The 15,839-nt window shown below is 39.9% G+C and overlaps 1 protein-coding gene across 9 annotated transcripts in view; it reads left to right on the top strand.

Annotated features, from left to right (window-relative positions):
- The window catches only part of shank3a (SH3 and multiple ankyrin repeat domains 3a), a 250,984-nt gene that overhangs the window by 194,007 nt on the left and 41,138 nt on the right, over positions 1-15,839 (top strand). For all 9 annotated transcript variants that reach the window (XM_085359158.1, XM_085359160.1, XM_085359162.1 and 6 more), the window contains one exon: positions 12,122-12,235. In XM_085359158.1, coding sequence (XP_085215284.1) covers positions 12,122-12,235 — 114 coding nt within the window. The remainder of the gene's footprint in view (positions 1-12,121; positions 12,236-15,839) is intronic.

Genomic DNA, 15,839 nt, shown 5'->3' on the forward strand with positions numbered 1-15,839 from the left:
TGTTTGTGAGTGTATGTGTGTGCGTGCACATGTGTTAGCATGTCTCTGGTTGTGTCCTCTTGTTTCATAAAGATGCAACTCTGCTCTCACTCTCTATTACAGAGAACTGAACTGAGGTTTAATAAAGACTGCAGGGATCCAAATCTAATAACAGCTGCACTCTGCTTATTGGAATGCTCTCATTCACCTTCACACACTTTGTTTAATGCACGGACACACTCGCACTCATACACATTGCTATGAAGGCTGAGATATAGTCATATCCTGACTCAGCCAGTTCCTATTTCACATCACATAACATTTATTTAGGCTTTCAGTAATGTTATCAGTGTAACATATCAGTGATGCTTAATGAAGAACAGTTGGATCTTCAGTCGGGGCTATGGGAGCTGTTCCAGTGGCCATATTACAAGTGGAGTTACATTGATGCATTCTGGTACAATACAATACAATGTACACTCACTGACCACTTTATTCAGCTTTTTCAATGTGATAATTGTACTTTTGTTTTCATTTCGTTTTATTGATATTTAGCTTCAAAGGAGCTAAATTTAAAAAAAATCCTTGAGGAATAGTTCTCCAGGCTTGCAATGTTTTGGTTTTTTTTTTTTGGACATTTGCTGCCTTTTCACGCATTTTCAGTCCAGTCCTTGTACCCGACCATTTTTAGACCATTTTGTTACGCCAATTAACAATGAGCTTAAAAAAAGGCACTTATCTCAAGATTGAACCAGAATGAACAAGTGTTGTGTTGACAGATAACAAGCAATTTAGTAAAGAATCAGTTTTAAATATTTAGATAATTTGTTACAAGCAGCCTGTTGCAAACATTTTCCATTGCTTTAGCTGAATCTTTGAGAAATGCCAACAATAACAGTGTTTGACAGGCATAAAATAGTATTTTTTGCACTAACAAAGTGATTCCCAAAGAGCTGTTAGCTGAAAATTTGGCACATCTTGGCATGGTGAATGGAGAACAAAAGGCAGCCAGCATCCAAAGAAGAGCTTTCAGTGTTCCTCAAAAAGCCTGGAGAACTATTCCCGATGACTACTTAAAGAAATTATAGGAAAACCTGCCTAAGAACGTACAGGTTCATGTTGAAGAATAAAGGTGATCATACCAAATATTGACTTTCAAGGTCATTAGAATTGTACAAGCTTTTATACTGTATTTCCATGTATTTTTGCATGTTTACGTAAATCACTACACCCATTCCCTTTTTTGTATTGGATTGCATGCGGTTTCATCAATGCACCAAATAAAGTGGCCAGGAAGCGTAAATACACTTAAGTCTATTTAGATCAAGTCTTCACATTTGATGCAATTAAAGCTGGATTATTGAAACTGCAAGTCACTTGAAGTTTTTGTCTCACACTCTAGTACCTCCGAACACTGGTGATCAGAATGTGCTTCTCTTAATGCCTAAGATTCACAGAGGAAACAGAATAAAGGAGCACAGCTCATAAAGTGAACAGCAGGGAGCAGCAACAGGATGGTGAAAAAAAATTACAATAGCTTGTGTTTCATCAGAAAGCTCCTAGTTAGAACAGTTTAAATGTAACTGTTATCGACTGTGAAACAAGCTTCTACCAGGCAAAGTGTATTCACTCTGTCTCATGATATTTCTGTCTGTGTCCCTATGCTATTATGCAGCTGTGGCATGTGACAGCAGACATATGCAGACCATCATTTTTAATGTGACTCTTTTAGATATTTGACTGCCTTAATTTATGTTGGCCCAACAACCAGAGTTAATACATGGAGACTTTGAAAGTAAGAGTGAGTTACAGATCACTTTATAGCATACTTAAAAAGAATTATTACTGCAACACTCCAAATAAATTCAGCAACAAATGCAATATTTAATAATGCCATCATACCATTTCATGGAAATCAAGGTGTACTTTGGCTTTGGCAAATCTTCTGCGGCGTTTCTGTCTGAATCAGTGTGAGTGCATCAGTGGCAGAAAGCCATCAGCCTCTCTCAGAACAGCTGCATCCTTTGTCTGCTTCTGTGGGCAAATACAAGAGTTTGACGCAGCACCCCGTTACCTGGGAAACATGTTTGTGTGTGTGTTTTTAAAAATCTACTCATTTCCTCATCATCTGCCATTCACTGATTCATGAAAGCGACTCTCAGTGGTTTGTGTGTGTGTGAGGAGGGGTTGGTATAACGAGGAACAAAGACAATGAGAGGCAGAGAAACTAAATGAATGACTCAGCTCAAAGCATTAGAATGACACAAATCATGAACTAAAATGAGCTCAATCACTTGCCAGAAACACACTCGAACAGGGGTGCACTGAAGCCAGCAGGAAGGGTGTGTGAAGCGTATAAATAGCTCTGCATCCTCACTGATGCTATTTTTAAACCAGGAGTCGTGACTGTCTTAACGGAGGGCAAAACACAGTCATATCACGAGCAAGAGACAGAACAATACTGTAAGACTTCACCACAGACTTCTTGGACAGTCATGAATAACTAGGCATCTGTTGAAACATGGCTTTTCCTCTTTGTCAGCTTGCGTATGTCTGGCTCTCATCTCTCTTTGTCACTGCTAAATGCAAGCCTCTGCCTGCCACTTAATTTGCCTTTGTTTCATTCTCGGGTTCTGTTATGCTTTTCTCCTTTTTTGGTCTCACTTCATGCTTAATTTGTATTGTGTTTCTTTAAAGAATTTTTCATTAAAAGGCTGGCGAGGAGCTGCACAGTCTACTGTGGCAAGATGCTTTGAATCCCTACGAGACTTTAAAATATTGTATGTAGAGTACTGTACACTCCACCTGAGCGTATTTAATAGTTAGTCTGTGAATTTTTAAATCTATCAAATGGTAAAATCTGGGGTTTTGCATATACAGTAGCTGAAACACTGTTTAGATCAGGGGTCGGCAACCCTGGGTTGGAAGGGTTAACTGATGGCACGACCATAGCTGGACTGGCCATCGGGCATACTGGGCATCTGCCTAGTGGGCCGATGTGATTTTTCGTTTTTATGGGCCGATGGTTTTTGTTTGTTTATTGTTTTGAGTTACAATAACTCATACTGCGTGCTAGCTAGCATGTTTCTATACAGCTGGGTGGGTGCTATGATGTTACTGATAGTGAACTTTATATTATTCATAAGGTTAGTTAGTAGAGTTGCCAACTGTTCCATAAAAAAATGGAATCGTCCCGCATTCAGAGAAAAGGAACACAGTTTGTCCTGTACTTCAGCTAGAATGGAAAAAGACACAAAGCTGGAGTTATTCTGCATCTTTACGCTGTCAGCTGCCTCTTCTTCTCTCATTCTCTCCCCCTCTCTCACCTGTTGCTACTACAATCATGAAACTAATCAATGATCAGCTGATCGTCTCTCTTGTTTGTTTATCGCCCACTTTGCGCCCGGAAGAGGAAACCAGCGGATGTCGCGCTAAACAACAGCAGCATCTTTAAGCTTGATCAACTGTTGTTAGAATTTATTTAATATTAATTTCTAGTATCAGCTGATGTTTGCTGGAGCCACAGCTGTAAAAGCTGCTGGTCAAGATATCGATTTGGTTATCTGGTGAGAGGGAAACATGAAGATGAAACCAGGAGATGTCCTTACTGAATCATCAGAGCTGTGATGGAGAAACAGGTTTACCTTTTAGGTGACATGAATGAGTTGAAGGGAAGTTATGAACTGTTTCTGAGAGACAAATAACACCAGGATCCTTTTCTAAGTAGCTGACAGCTGGTAACTGTGCAGGGGTGGGTCTAGAAAAGTTTTGCCAGGGGGGCAGGTAGGGCATTAACAGGGAGAGGGGGGCACAAAGAAATACTTTTCTTTCTTATTCTCATTTAAAATGTCTCACTTTTATTAAATAATTATCTGAATCTTACAACCAAAGTTTCTATCCGATGGAAAATGTATAGAAATCATACATATACCAACAAGACAGTGTACATCACTGTCACAACAGCGTTTGTTTTCTTTGTTGTGAGGAGACCATAAATAGCATTTGCATTGTCTGTTTTCTGTTGTTTTTTGTTTCGAAATAGCTGATAACTATTCACTGATAGCTGCCAACATCTGCGAACAAATATAATTCTGTCAAGTTGTTCTATATAGTGTGTAACTGTTCATGTAGAGCGTTATTAAATTTATTGCTAATGCAATCATATGGCACATTGACTTCTGAGGAAATTTTAGACGGCACTCGTCATCAAAAAGGTTGCCGACCCCTGGTTTAGATGTTGCTTCTTTTTTAGACATGTGCCCTCCACCTTTAACCAGCTGTGCCATTCCTCACGTAGTGACAGTATATCCATAGAATTCTTTACTTCAGTGAGTTATTCTGATCAGTAATCCTGTGGCCAAAAGCAGCTCATAGTTGTGAAGGTCAAAGGTAGAAAAGTGAGAATGCAAAAATACTGCAACCTAGAATTAATTAAAAGATTCAGAGAATAGAAGACATTTCTGTAAGCCGGTATTCAGAGACCCTAATAAGCCAGTACTGGGGCATGATTGTGTTGTGGTAATCGCTGCCTGGGCTCAGGAACATTTCTGAACATCATTGTCAGTTACCAGAGTTTGTCATGCCATGCATGAAATATAAACTAAATGCAACAAAGCATAAATAGAGAAGATCCAGATTTTCTGTCTCCTCTGGCAGACCTGAGGTGATTTAAGATGATCATCCTGGGCTGACGTGAAAAACTGTACCGTGGGCTGAGTAATAAAAATAAATGTTTTTTGGGGGGAAATGATGGACTCTATAAAGATTAAAAGGACAGTTTAGCTTGTTACAGGTATCAATGCAGAGATAACTGGCACAATTGTGACTGCACCATGAAAGCTGAATGGTTTATACTGGTCTGTAGCATCATGTGTTGTCATCTAGAGAACATCTTTTTCTAGGAAGTATTTGTTTATTTCAGCAAGGCACACAAAATACATTTCACAGCACCACCCACAATGGCTTTAAAGAGTCACAGTGCTAATCAGAACTGCTTGCAGTCAAGACATGTCACCAGCTAAAAATACCAGCCAAATATAAAGCTGTTTGAGAAAAAACAACTGGAACTGGTAAAATATTTTGCTTTCAAAGCTATACCAATTGTTATTGACACAAATTAAGAGGGGATATGCATCCTAGAGTTTACAGAGAATTAACAACGTAACTTTAAGTACATAATTTCACAATATTTCATGTCTCGTGACTTCTTATCCATGCTGTATGTTGTTATAATCTATTGCCATTAAAGTATATTGTATACAAATCATTTCTGATGACACTCCTGTGTAAAGATGAGCTATGAGATTCAGTGAAACATGAAATTGTTGTTTGAGTACAATACTGTAAACAGTTGGTAAAAGAATTTGAAAGCCAGATAAAAGGAGAGTAAAAATGTTTCCTGTCATGCAGATTATGTCAAGTCTTTTTTTTCTTTGTTTTGTGTTTTTGTCTGTTGGTTTAAGAAACAAAACAGCAGGTTCTCAGCAGGTGGCCTGTACAGTCACAGTTCCTCAGTGCAGGGTTGGCTTCGGCATTTTAATGCAATCCTGCACGATCATAGTTTGTGAGGTTATTTAGGATTTCAGAAACACTGAGTTATCAGTTCGTGTCTAATCATTTAGCCACCCATAATAACTTATAGAAGAATTAAATGTGATTATTTGGAGAGCACGGTGGCACGGTGGTTAGCACTGTTGCAGCGCAGCAAGAAGGGCCTGAGTTCAATTCCACCATCAAATCTATGTACTTTCCTGTTTTTTGACCATTTCACATACAACATGCATTTTATTATCGATTAAATGAAATCGAAAACGTTTTTGTCATTTTCTCTTGCATGTGCATGCATGTAAGGGTACTTTCACATAAATTTAAACTTCCTTCAGGAGTCACCACAGCAGATCTTCTCCCTCCACACTATCCCTGGCATCTTCTTCTGTCACCAACCCTCTGCATGTCCTCCTTCACTACATCCATGCCTTTGTCTTAAGCAAATAGTAGCACGATTTCCACCAGCACCCTGCTGGCCAACACCATCAGTGACAGTAATTGTTAACTCAGGCCGCGACAGATTCAGTGGGGAAATCTTATTGATTATCCGCATGTTTGATTTGGGATAGATTTTGTGCCAGCTGCCCTTCCTGACACAACCCTCCCCATTTATCCAGGCTTGGGACTTGCACTAGGAGTACACTGCCTTGGGGCTGTGCCTGTAGCTGTGCTTCTTGGACATAAATTTAAATAATCATGATTATTATTACAAATTATGACCATTAGCTTGTCAGTGTGCCCCTCGAGCACTTGGTGCCCTACATACAGTTTGTGAAGAGTGTGTGTATATAGAAAAGCAGCACTGTTTAGACCTCAACCCTGCTGTGTTCCTCTGGGATGAGCAAAGTGAGGTTTCAGTATGACTGTGCAGGGAATTCTACATTGCAAAATATTCCCCTTTAATGCATCCATCTCCACTTTGTAGATTTAGAGTACCGGTAGTAGCACGGCTTGCAGCTAGTTTCTTAGTGTGAAACCATGTGTGCAGTGGTGTGTTCATGTGAAACTGTGTGTATGAACGAATGTCACCACATGCCACTCACACTGGTTTACCTGTGGAGGTGATTATGACTCAGTGTGGCAGGTCACGCCTAGCAGTCATACAGCTGAGATAGGACTGACCTTTCATCATGCAGTAGAGTGAAAGGCTCATGTCCAGCTGAGGTGTTGATTACAGTGTGTAGCACAGTGTTGTTTATTTAAGCCATGAAAGACCTCCACAGGAAGCAGGACACTGTTTGGGATTTCATAAGTGCATCTAAAGAACCCCAAAGTGAAATTCAACACCAGCAGAGCTCAAAAAAACAGAGAGTCACATTTTGACCAACTGGACTTAAAATGCAAAAAAGGACACGTCTTTTCACTTAATTTATCTTGCACTTGCCCTGACACATTGTAGAGTGAGACAAACACTCTCACACTTATCTAAAACTTGACTGTACAGTAGGGAAGCCTTTTCCGATTGCCGTCTTGAACTGTGGCTCACCATTTGGCAGTTGTAGGAAAGCAGCCTTGTTAATCCAGCGCAGATATGCGCTGTTTGCATTCCTTCCTGTCACCTGGCTTCTGTGTGCCCACATCTGGATCACAGGGACAGCTGTCATTACAGCTTTTACAAGTGACAAAATGTAGTGGCAGTGAAAGGTGGAGGGAACTCACACAGCAGAGAGCTCTGGATGTTATACCAGAGCATGTGCTCGCATGCACTTTTGTTTTGGTGTTTGTAACGTAGTACACACACACGTTTTTTGTGCCCCATGTAAACAAAATCCAGTAACCGTGATATCTGTAGTACTAGTTCTGTTAAAAGCATGGTACCATTTAACACTTTAATTGCCAAATATTACTAGCACTAGCTATATAAATATAATAGCTATAGCTTTTATTATTAAAGGTGCTAGAGAGTTAATGAGATTTTGTTTAAAACAATTTTTTTATCCTCTCTATTTAAACAAATTAGCAAGCATGGCATGCATTTAATTACATCTATGCTTGTGCACACATTTTTGTCACTAATCTTTCTTTATTTCACTTACAAGCAATCAGTTGGATTGATTTCAGATTTCATAGTGGCTGGGGCGTGATTAAAGTTCAGCAAAGAAAGATGATTGCATATACAGTGGGGCAAAAAAGTATTTAGTCAGCCACCGATTGTGCAAGTTCCCCCACTTAAAATGATGACAGAGGTCAGTAATTTGCACCAGAGGTACACTTCAACTGTGAGAGACAGAATGTGAAAAAAAAATCCATGAATCCACATGGTAGGATTTGTAAAGAATTTATTCGTAAATCAGGGTGGAAAATAAGTATTTGGTCAATAACAAAAATACAACTCAATACTTTGTAACATAACCTTTGTTGGCAATAACAGAGGTCAAACGTTTACTATAGGTCTTTACCAGGTTTGCACACACAGTAGCTGGTATTTTGGCCCATTCCTCCATGCAGATCTTCTCGAGAGCAGTGATGTTTTGGGGCTGTCGCCGAGCAACACGGACTTTCAACTCCCGCCACAGATTTTCTATGGGGTTGAGGTCTGGAGACTGGCTAGGCCACTCCAGGACTTTCAAATGCTTCTTACGGAGCCACTCCTTTGTTGCCCGGGCGGTGTGTTTTGGATCATTGTCATGTTGGAAGACCCAGCCTCGTTTCATCTTCAAAGTTCTCACTGATGGAAGGAGGTTTTGGCTCAAAATCTCACGATACATGGCCCCATTCATTCTGTCCTTAACACGGATCAGTCGTTCTGTCCCCTTGGCAGAAAAACAGCCCCATAGCATGATGTTTCCACCCCCATGCTTCACAGTAGGTATGGTGTTCTTGGGATGCAACTCAGTATTCTTCTTCCTCCAAACACGACGAGTTGAGTTTATACCAAAAAGTTCTACTTTGGTTTCATCTGACCACATGACATTCTCCCAATCCTCTGCTGTATCATCCATGTGCTCTCTGGCAAACTTCAGACGGGCCTGGACATGCACTGGCTTCAGCAGCGGAACACGTCTGGCACTGCGGGATTTGATTCCCTGCCATTGTAGTGTGTTACTGATGGTGACCTTTGTTACTTTGGTTCCAGCTCTCTGCAGGTCTTTCACCAGGTCCCCCCGTGTGGTTCTGGGATCTTTGCTCACCGTTCTCATGATCATTTTGACCCCACGGGATGAGATCTTGCGTGGAGCCCCAGATCGAGGGAGATTATCAGTGGTCTTGTATGTCTTCCATTTTCAGATGATTGCTCCCACAGTTGATTTTTTCACACCAAGCTGCTTGCCTATTGTAGATTCACTCTTCCCAGTCTGGTGCAGGTCTACAATACTTTTCCTGGTGTCCTTCGAAAGCTCTTTGGTCTTTGCCATGGCGGAGTTTGGAGTCTGACTGTTTGAGGCTGTGGACAGGTGTCTTTTATACAGATGATGAGTTCAAACAGGTGCCATTCATACAGGTAACGAGTGGGGGACAGAAAAGCTTCTTACAGAAGACGTTACAGGTCTGTGAGAGCCAGAGATTTTCCTTGTTTGAGGTGACCAAATACTTATTTTCCACCCTGATTTACGAATAAATTCTTTACAAATCCTACCATGTGAATTCATGGATTTTTTTTTCACATTCTGTCTCTCACAGTTGAAGTGTACCTCTGGTGCAAATTACTGACCTCTGTCATCATTTTAAGTGGGGGAACTTGCACAATCGGTGGCTGACTAAATACTTTTTTGCCCCACTGTACACTGGCAAACATGCAGTATATATAAATAAATAAATAAATATATATATATATATATATATATATATATATATATATATATATATATATATATATATATATATAAAAACAGTGAATTTTTCTTATAGTCTCAGACTGGTCGATTCAGTCTGTGTTCTGACCAGAAATAGATTAGTAGTGTGGTATAAGAGAGTGAGGGAATTAAGTGAGGGCGGCCTCAAAGATCAATCAGAGGTCTCACCTTTTCTTTCATTTCTGTCATTGGGGAACAGAAAGCACAGCCAGCACCTGTCTATTGCAGCGACATGATTACAGTATAGGCAGGCACATTGTCAGAGACAAAAGGGTGGATGGAGGTGATAGCTGGGAAATTATTCAGAAGCTCGGAGAACGAAAGACTCGTATAGTAGAGAGAGAATAAAGGGTTTGAGCATGGAAAAAGGAGACAGAGTAAGTCTGTTCTCAGGAGACAGGTGGGGTAAAGTTGTGTTAAGCTGAGATCAGAGAGGGGGATCAGTCCACGCATCCTCTGTGTGCTGAGTGTCATGTTTTTTACAGCAGGGAGTGGGGAGTCAATAAACAGCTGTTCCTTCCTCCTCCACATCGCTTTCGTCTAGTGAGTAAGTGAATGTTGAGCCTGAAAGAAGCAGCTTTTAGAGGGGTTACATGTGTATACAAGTGAAGAGGCAGATTTTTTACAAAAATATGGGATAACCATACCATCATCATAATATTATTATGCAAACTAAGAGCAGCACAGTGGTATTGTGATTAGCACTGTCGCCTCCTGGGTTTCGACATTTCAGTTCGGTTCAGTTCAATTCTGCTTTTGAATGTAGGTTTATTTATATAACACCAAATCATAGCAACTGTTGCCCCAGAGTGCCTTATACTCAAAGGTAAAGACTTACAATATTCTTGAGAAAACCCCAGCAATCTAATGACCCCTTAGAGCAACCGTCTTGAGATGGTAGGAAGGAAAATCTCCCTTTTAACAGGAAGAAACCTCCAGCAGAACCAGGCTCAGTGAGGTTCAGTCATCTGCCTTGACCATTTGGGTGGTGGGGAGAAAGGAGAGTATAGGGAGACAGGACAAAAGACAGACTAACAAAGAGAAAAATTTAATGGCATGCTGCAGTGGTAGCACGTGGGACGTGAGTAGAGAATAGGTGCTCAGTGTTCTCTACTAACAGTATTACTGGAGGCCAAGGTAATGTCATCCAAAATAAGAATATCCTTTCTAAGATTTTTTTAGGAAAAAAACTTGGTTTTGTCTGAATTTGAGAGAAGAAAATTATGGAACACCCAGGCCTTTATATCTTTGAGTCATGCACATAGTTGAACAAATTGCTTTGTCATCCTTCTTCATAGATAGATATAGCTGAGTATCATCTGCGTAGCAGTCAAAATATATACAGTTTTACACTGCCTGAACCCTGTGGAACTCACATGTATAGAAGACTCCCCATTTACATGAACACATTTAATGTAAATGCTCTGAAAGTTTCAAAGATTTCAGAGCATTTCCTTTAATGACTTTTCTAATGCCGGGCTCTAATCTGTGATAGACTGGTGACCTGCCCAGGGTGTACCATGCTTCATGCTCTATCACACACACAGGATAGGCTCCACCACACCTTGGAGCCCAATAGTATTATGAAAACTAATACATTATCTAGTTAACTAAACTTTACCTTTCCCAGAGGAGAAAATAACAACATTCGAGAAAGTCTGCTTTAAAATTAAAACAAAAAGTTTAATTTAACAGGGTTGGTTTAAACATCAAACAGTGTACTGAAGCACAGTTTTCCACTCTGGTCTGCTGCAGCCCATGTGCCTCTGAACATATAGTAAAAAAAAAAATAAACTGGGGGTTGGGGGTCAGTGGGGGATTTCTGTAGATCTAGGCCTAGTAAGTCAAATAAGTCATTGAGAAAATGTGTTTTTTTGTTTGTTTGGGGTTTTTTTGCAAGATACAGAAAGGAATCCTGTGAATGACTGATATTTGAACATTTACTATCATTTCAGTCCAGCTGGCTGCTTCTCAAAGTGCCCCAGGTTACACCACCATGACATGTCCCCATGCCAGAGTGGAATATAGTTGGAGGAAGCAGACTACATCATTTAGCAAACTGTCTGCTGGCTGCAACATCACACTGGCGTATCCTAGCAACCAGTTTAGAAGAAGGGCTCACTCAGGCAAAGCTTCAGTTCCACCTGGTGATCTCTGAGGAGCGTGTGTGCGTGTGTTTGTGTCCGTGTGTGTGTCTGTTGGCTTGCTGGGATAATGGATGAGTGTTGTAGAAATGAGTGTGCTGGCTCAGTCCTGCAGGGAAGATCAATATCAACTATACATTCATCTCTAATTACCACAGCAGAACTTAGAAGGGATCTCTTTCTTTTTCCTTCCCGCCCTCTTGTTCTCTTTCACAACCTCTACTTGGTCCTTTTTTTTTTTCGCCTTTTATTAACTCCCACTTCTTTTTTATCATTCCTTTCCTCTGTTTTAAAATATCAGTTTGTCCCTCTACTTAGTTACTGGTATGAGGGGGAATGAAAATATGTTGCCCTTGGTGTGGTACATAAGTTACAGACCAGTATTTCTGCTTCCCAATTTCTTCTCTTTGTGTCAGTGGACTTCGTGTCGGTGTGTGTTTGTGAAACAAAGTCTTTCACTCCTGTCCTTTCTTCCCATTCCCTGTGTGCACACTTCATTGTGTAATTTATGAAGAAAGAACACAAAAAAACTAAATACCCAGTTGGTTATGTGGCCCTTTGTCCTTTTTGTTCCCTTTCCCAAGACTCCACAACCTCACAATGATGACAGCTAAGGCTCATTTAATGAAATGTCCCCATACTCTCTCTCTTTGTCAGTGCTCAGCATTGGGGAAGGAGGTTTCTGGGAAGGCACAGTCAAAGGGAGGACAGGATGGTTCCCAGCAGACTGTGTGGAAGAAGTGCAGATGAGACAATACGATCCACGACTAGGTAAGACATCTACATGCACACTGACCCATACATGCATGTGCATACTGTGCAGTGATGGTGTCAGAGTCTGGCAAGTTATTATAATCTTGCTCTAATGGTCAGAGTCCTGTGTAGCTCTCTTTGTGGAAACAATAGTGTAACATCTGTGTCTCTGTGATGTAATCATCAATTAGTTGGAAATACCCTGAAACCAGAAATGAAAAAAGGTGCACTATAAATTAATTGGCAATTACATTTTTTAAATTGACTATAAACTGCTTTCATTCTAATCACTTTCTTGATTTTTTTTATCATTTAAAATTTCAGGCTTATTAATTAAACGCCTGTGCCAACTATAGAAATTCTGTCAAAAAAATATCTCTCCTGTAACCATCGCCTGCTGCCTAAAATTAAATATTGATCTTAATGATAAATTCTGAGAGGATTTAAATAATTTGGGGAATACTGAACAGCAAAAGCCAAAGTAATAATGATATTTTTTATACATGTGTCCACAAAAAGCATCACCCACCTCTGGCAGTGTAAATACAGTGTTAAGGAGCAATAGTTACAGAGAGGATACTTGGGCTGAAATGGGTTAGTCACTGAATCCACTTTGACTTCAGGTTGGCCATATTTTTGCTGCATGTCAGTCCCCTGCTGTCTGTATGTCTACCCTGCACTTTGTAAATAAATGCAAAAATAAAGCCCGTGTTTGTTGAGGCAAGGGTTTTAAGCACCCAGTTGTACTTCAGAATTATACTTCAAAAGTAAAATTTGCAAATAAATAAGTAATAACAAATAGTAAAAAGTTTATTTGTTCCAGATTCCCAACTGTTGCAAATATTTACAGCTGCTTTGACAGTAAAACTGTATCATCAATAAAATATTCTTACAGTAGCAGCTGAGGTAAATCTCTTGAAAATGTCTAGGCTGCCTGGAAAGACGGTTATGCCGATGCCGGAGACAATATACTGGCAACAGAGTACTTAAATCTAACCTTCCCTTTTCATTAGTTGACATTTGACTGTTGAGTTATCCACCAAAGATTTTCAAGCTTTTAGGGGCACTTGATTAGTGCATAATTAAATGCAGGTGTACTGCAAAGCCTGAATGGTTTAGCCTGCATTAGAACATGTAGTCAGGGTTTGGATCAGAGGAAAATTCTCATGAAATTTAGCATTCGACTACAAGTTAATGGAAAATACTTCCTGTATATTTTCCTTCTTTTTATAAAAGGTTTGCTTTTAATTTTCAGTCTTAAAAAGTGTAAAAGCATTGTGTAATAGAGCTGTATGTGAATGATGTGTTATCATTTGTGGAAAGCCCACATGAACAAAAACATACATAAGCATTAGTGGTGACAGACCTAGTTTAGTAAATTAGAGTTTAAGTAGTATTTCATGCTTATCTATTAGTTTTGTTAAATAATTAACCAAAACTTTGAAAATTGGTTTTGTATGGGAGTTTTATGGAGGTGAATAATTCAAACACGTGTAGCCAAACATCTTTTAGTCTCTGTAGTGACACTTGTTGTGGCTGAAGGATTCATGTTTTCAGACTGTCAGTTGGTACATCAGTCATATAGGCCAGGATCACACTGAGCTCACAAAACGTGTTTTGCTAACCATGATGAAATTTCACTCAAATGTCTAGTGGGGGAGGATGATAACATAAAGATCTTCTATATCCAAAAGGTCAAAGGTGAAGTCTGCAGAGAAGTAGATTTAAACAGTAAATCGATTGTTTCATAGAGGCTCACAGCCACAAAGGGATAATTCTAGAAAGAAATCACTTTCACTCCAATTACCCCAAAATGCACACAACAGATTAATAGTCAGCATTTAGCTGGTGTTTGTATTGTTTCATTTGTTTGGCTGCCCATTTTTGTACTAGTTTATAAATGTCTTAATTGATACTGAGGTGGCTATTCTCGACATCAGATTGTCAGTGTTGGGAAGGTTTAGTCTGCTTTCTGTTTGCTGAAAGTCTAGTCTGTCTCACAGATGTCAGACACTGTTAACCTGCAGTTCTCTCAAGTAATCTGCTGACGACTGGATCGCTTTGTTTTTAAGAATCCTTTCTTATCATTATTTATTGACCTTTACATAAACTCATTGGTCTTGAGGAATACAAGCAAGTTTTTAAAAGCTGAAAAATAGTCTACCAGTAAAATGTATTGCAGTAGTATGGTAATGGAATGCATTGCTGTTTGGCTGTAACACACGGAAATGATACAGGAACAATAAATAAAAAAGACCACCTAACAGTAAAGCAGCTCCTGCCCTGCAGTAGGTAATAAAATGGTGTAAAACTTCTATATTTTTTGGCATGCCATTTTGTGTGCTTCATAATTGACCTTCACATCCATGTTGCAGCATTTAAAGACAACATTGTAAACTTTTCAAACAACTCAGAGTACTTCAGATTAATGTGAACGCATCTCCATTTAGACTGTCGTTTAATTAGCAGCTGGCACATTTCGTTTAGTGCAGTCCCAGGGGGAACAACATGTGCAGTGGGGTTGCTGGATTCAAATTTTTGTGCAGCATCATAAACAAATATCATGGAAACCATCTGGTCACTGGGTGAAAACGTTTACCTTGGCATAAAAGGCTGCAGCAGGTTCATAGAGTGGAAATAAGGCAAGGGCATTTTTGGTTGTGAATATCATCCCCTTCCTTGTGTGTTAGTCGTGCGTCTCCTGGGGCCTATTTCTGGAGCAGCTGGGGAATTTTCTTTTTTTAAAGGGGTTGTTGAGGGATTGAGGTTACCTCAGAGTAGGTGTGGAGTGATGAGAAAGGGCGGAATCTCTAAATACTCCATTTAAATGCATTGTGAGAAAAAGATAGGGGAAGGTGGGAAAGAAAGGGCCAGATAGCATGGGAGACGGATGGTGGAGCATACTCTAAAAGACAGCAAAGTGGAGATGGCAGAGCGTGTCTTTCAGAGAGGAGGAAAAGAGGGAGGAGGGGGGGGATCTGAATCTCAGTCCCACTCACTCATAAATCCTAAAAAACTCAGTACCTAGAAGCCCTTTTTAGAGATTTGAAGTGATGTCTACCTTCCCCACCAGTAAATAGTTCTTTTTCTTTTATTTAACCGGATGCTAATAATTATATTTGCCTATAATTATATAAATGAAAATAAATTATGAAGTACAAGACAGGCATTTGATATATCAGTGATTAACATACAATTTCTGAATCTACTGAAGCATTTCAAAACTAATCTCATCCTCATCCCTAGATTCATGTGCAGTACAACAGCAAGACAACACAAGATGACATAGTAACACACACTGGGACACACTACAACACCCACAGTGGGTTGTTTATCTGAAGGCAGCCACTCAGGCATCACTGACAGTAAGGGCAATATGTCTCGGCCTAGTGAAGCAGGAAAGACAGCCCTGTCTACAATTAAGTAACCCAAATACCATTATACACGCTCCCTTTCTCTCTGCTCCACTGTGCCATGAGTCGTGAGGTCTAAACTCGAAAAAAAGCCCCCATCACTTCTCTGTTTCTTCTGAGAGGTTTGAAAGAGCAGTGCAGATGGAGGGAAAAGAAAAAAATATGTTGAATGGAAAAAAAGGAGTAGTTTAAGTCTGGGATGGAGGATG

This window comes from Diplotaxodon limnothrissa, linkage group LG7 (assembly GCF_057381915.1).
Source record: "Diplotaxodon limnothrissa isolate DT_005_m linkage group LG7, D_limnothrissa_male_GT1.1, whole genome shotgun sequence".
Classification (NCBI taxonomy): domain Eukaryota; kingdom Metazoa; phylum Chordata; class Actinopteri; order Cichliformes; family Cichlidae; genus Diplotaxodon; species Diplotaxodon limnothrissa.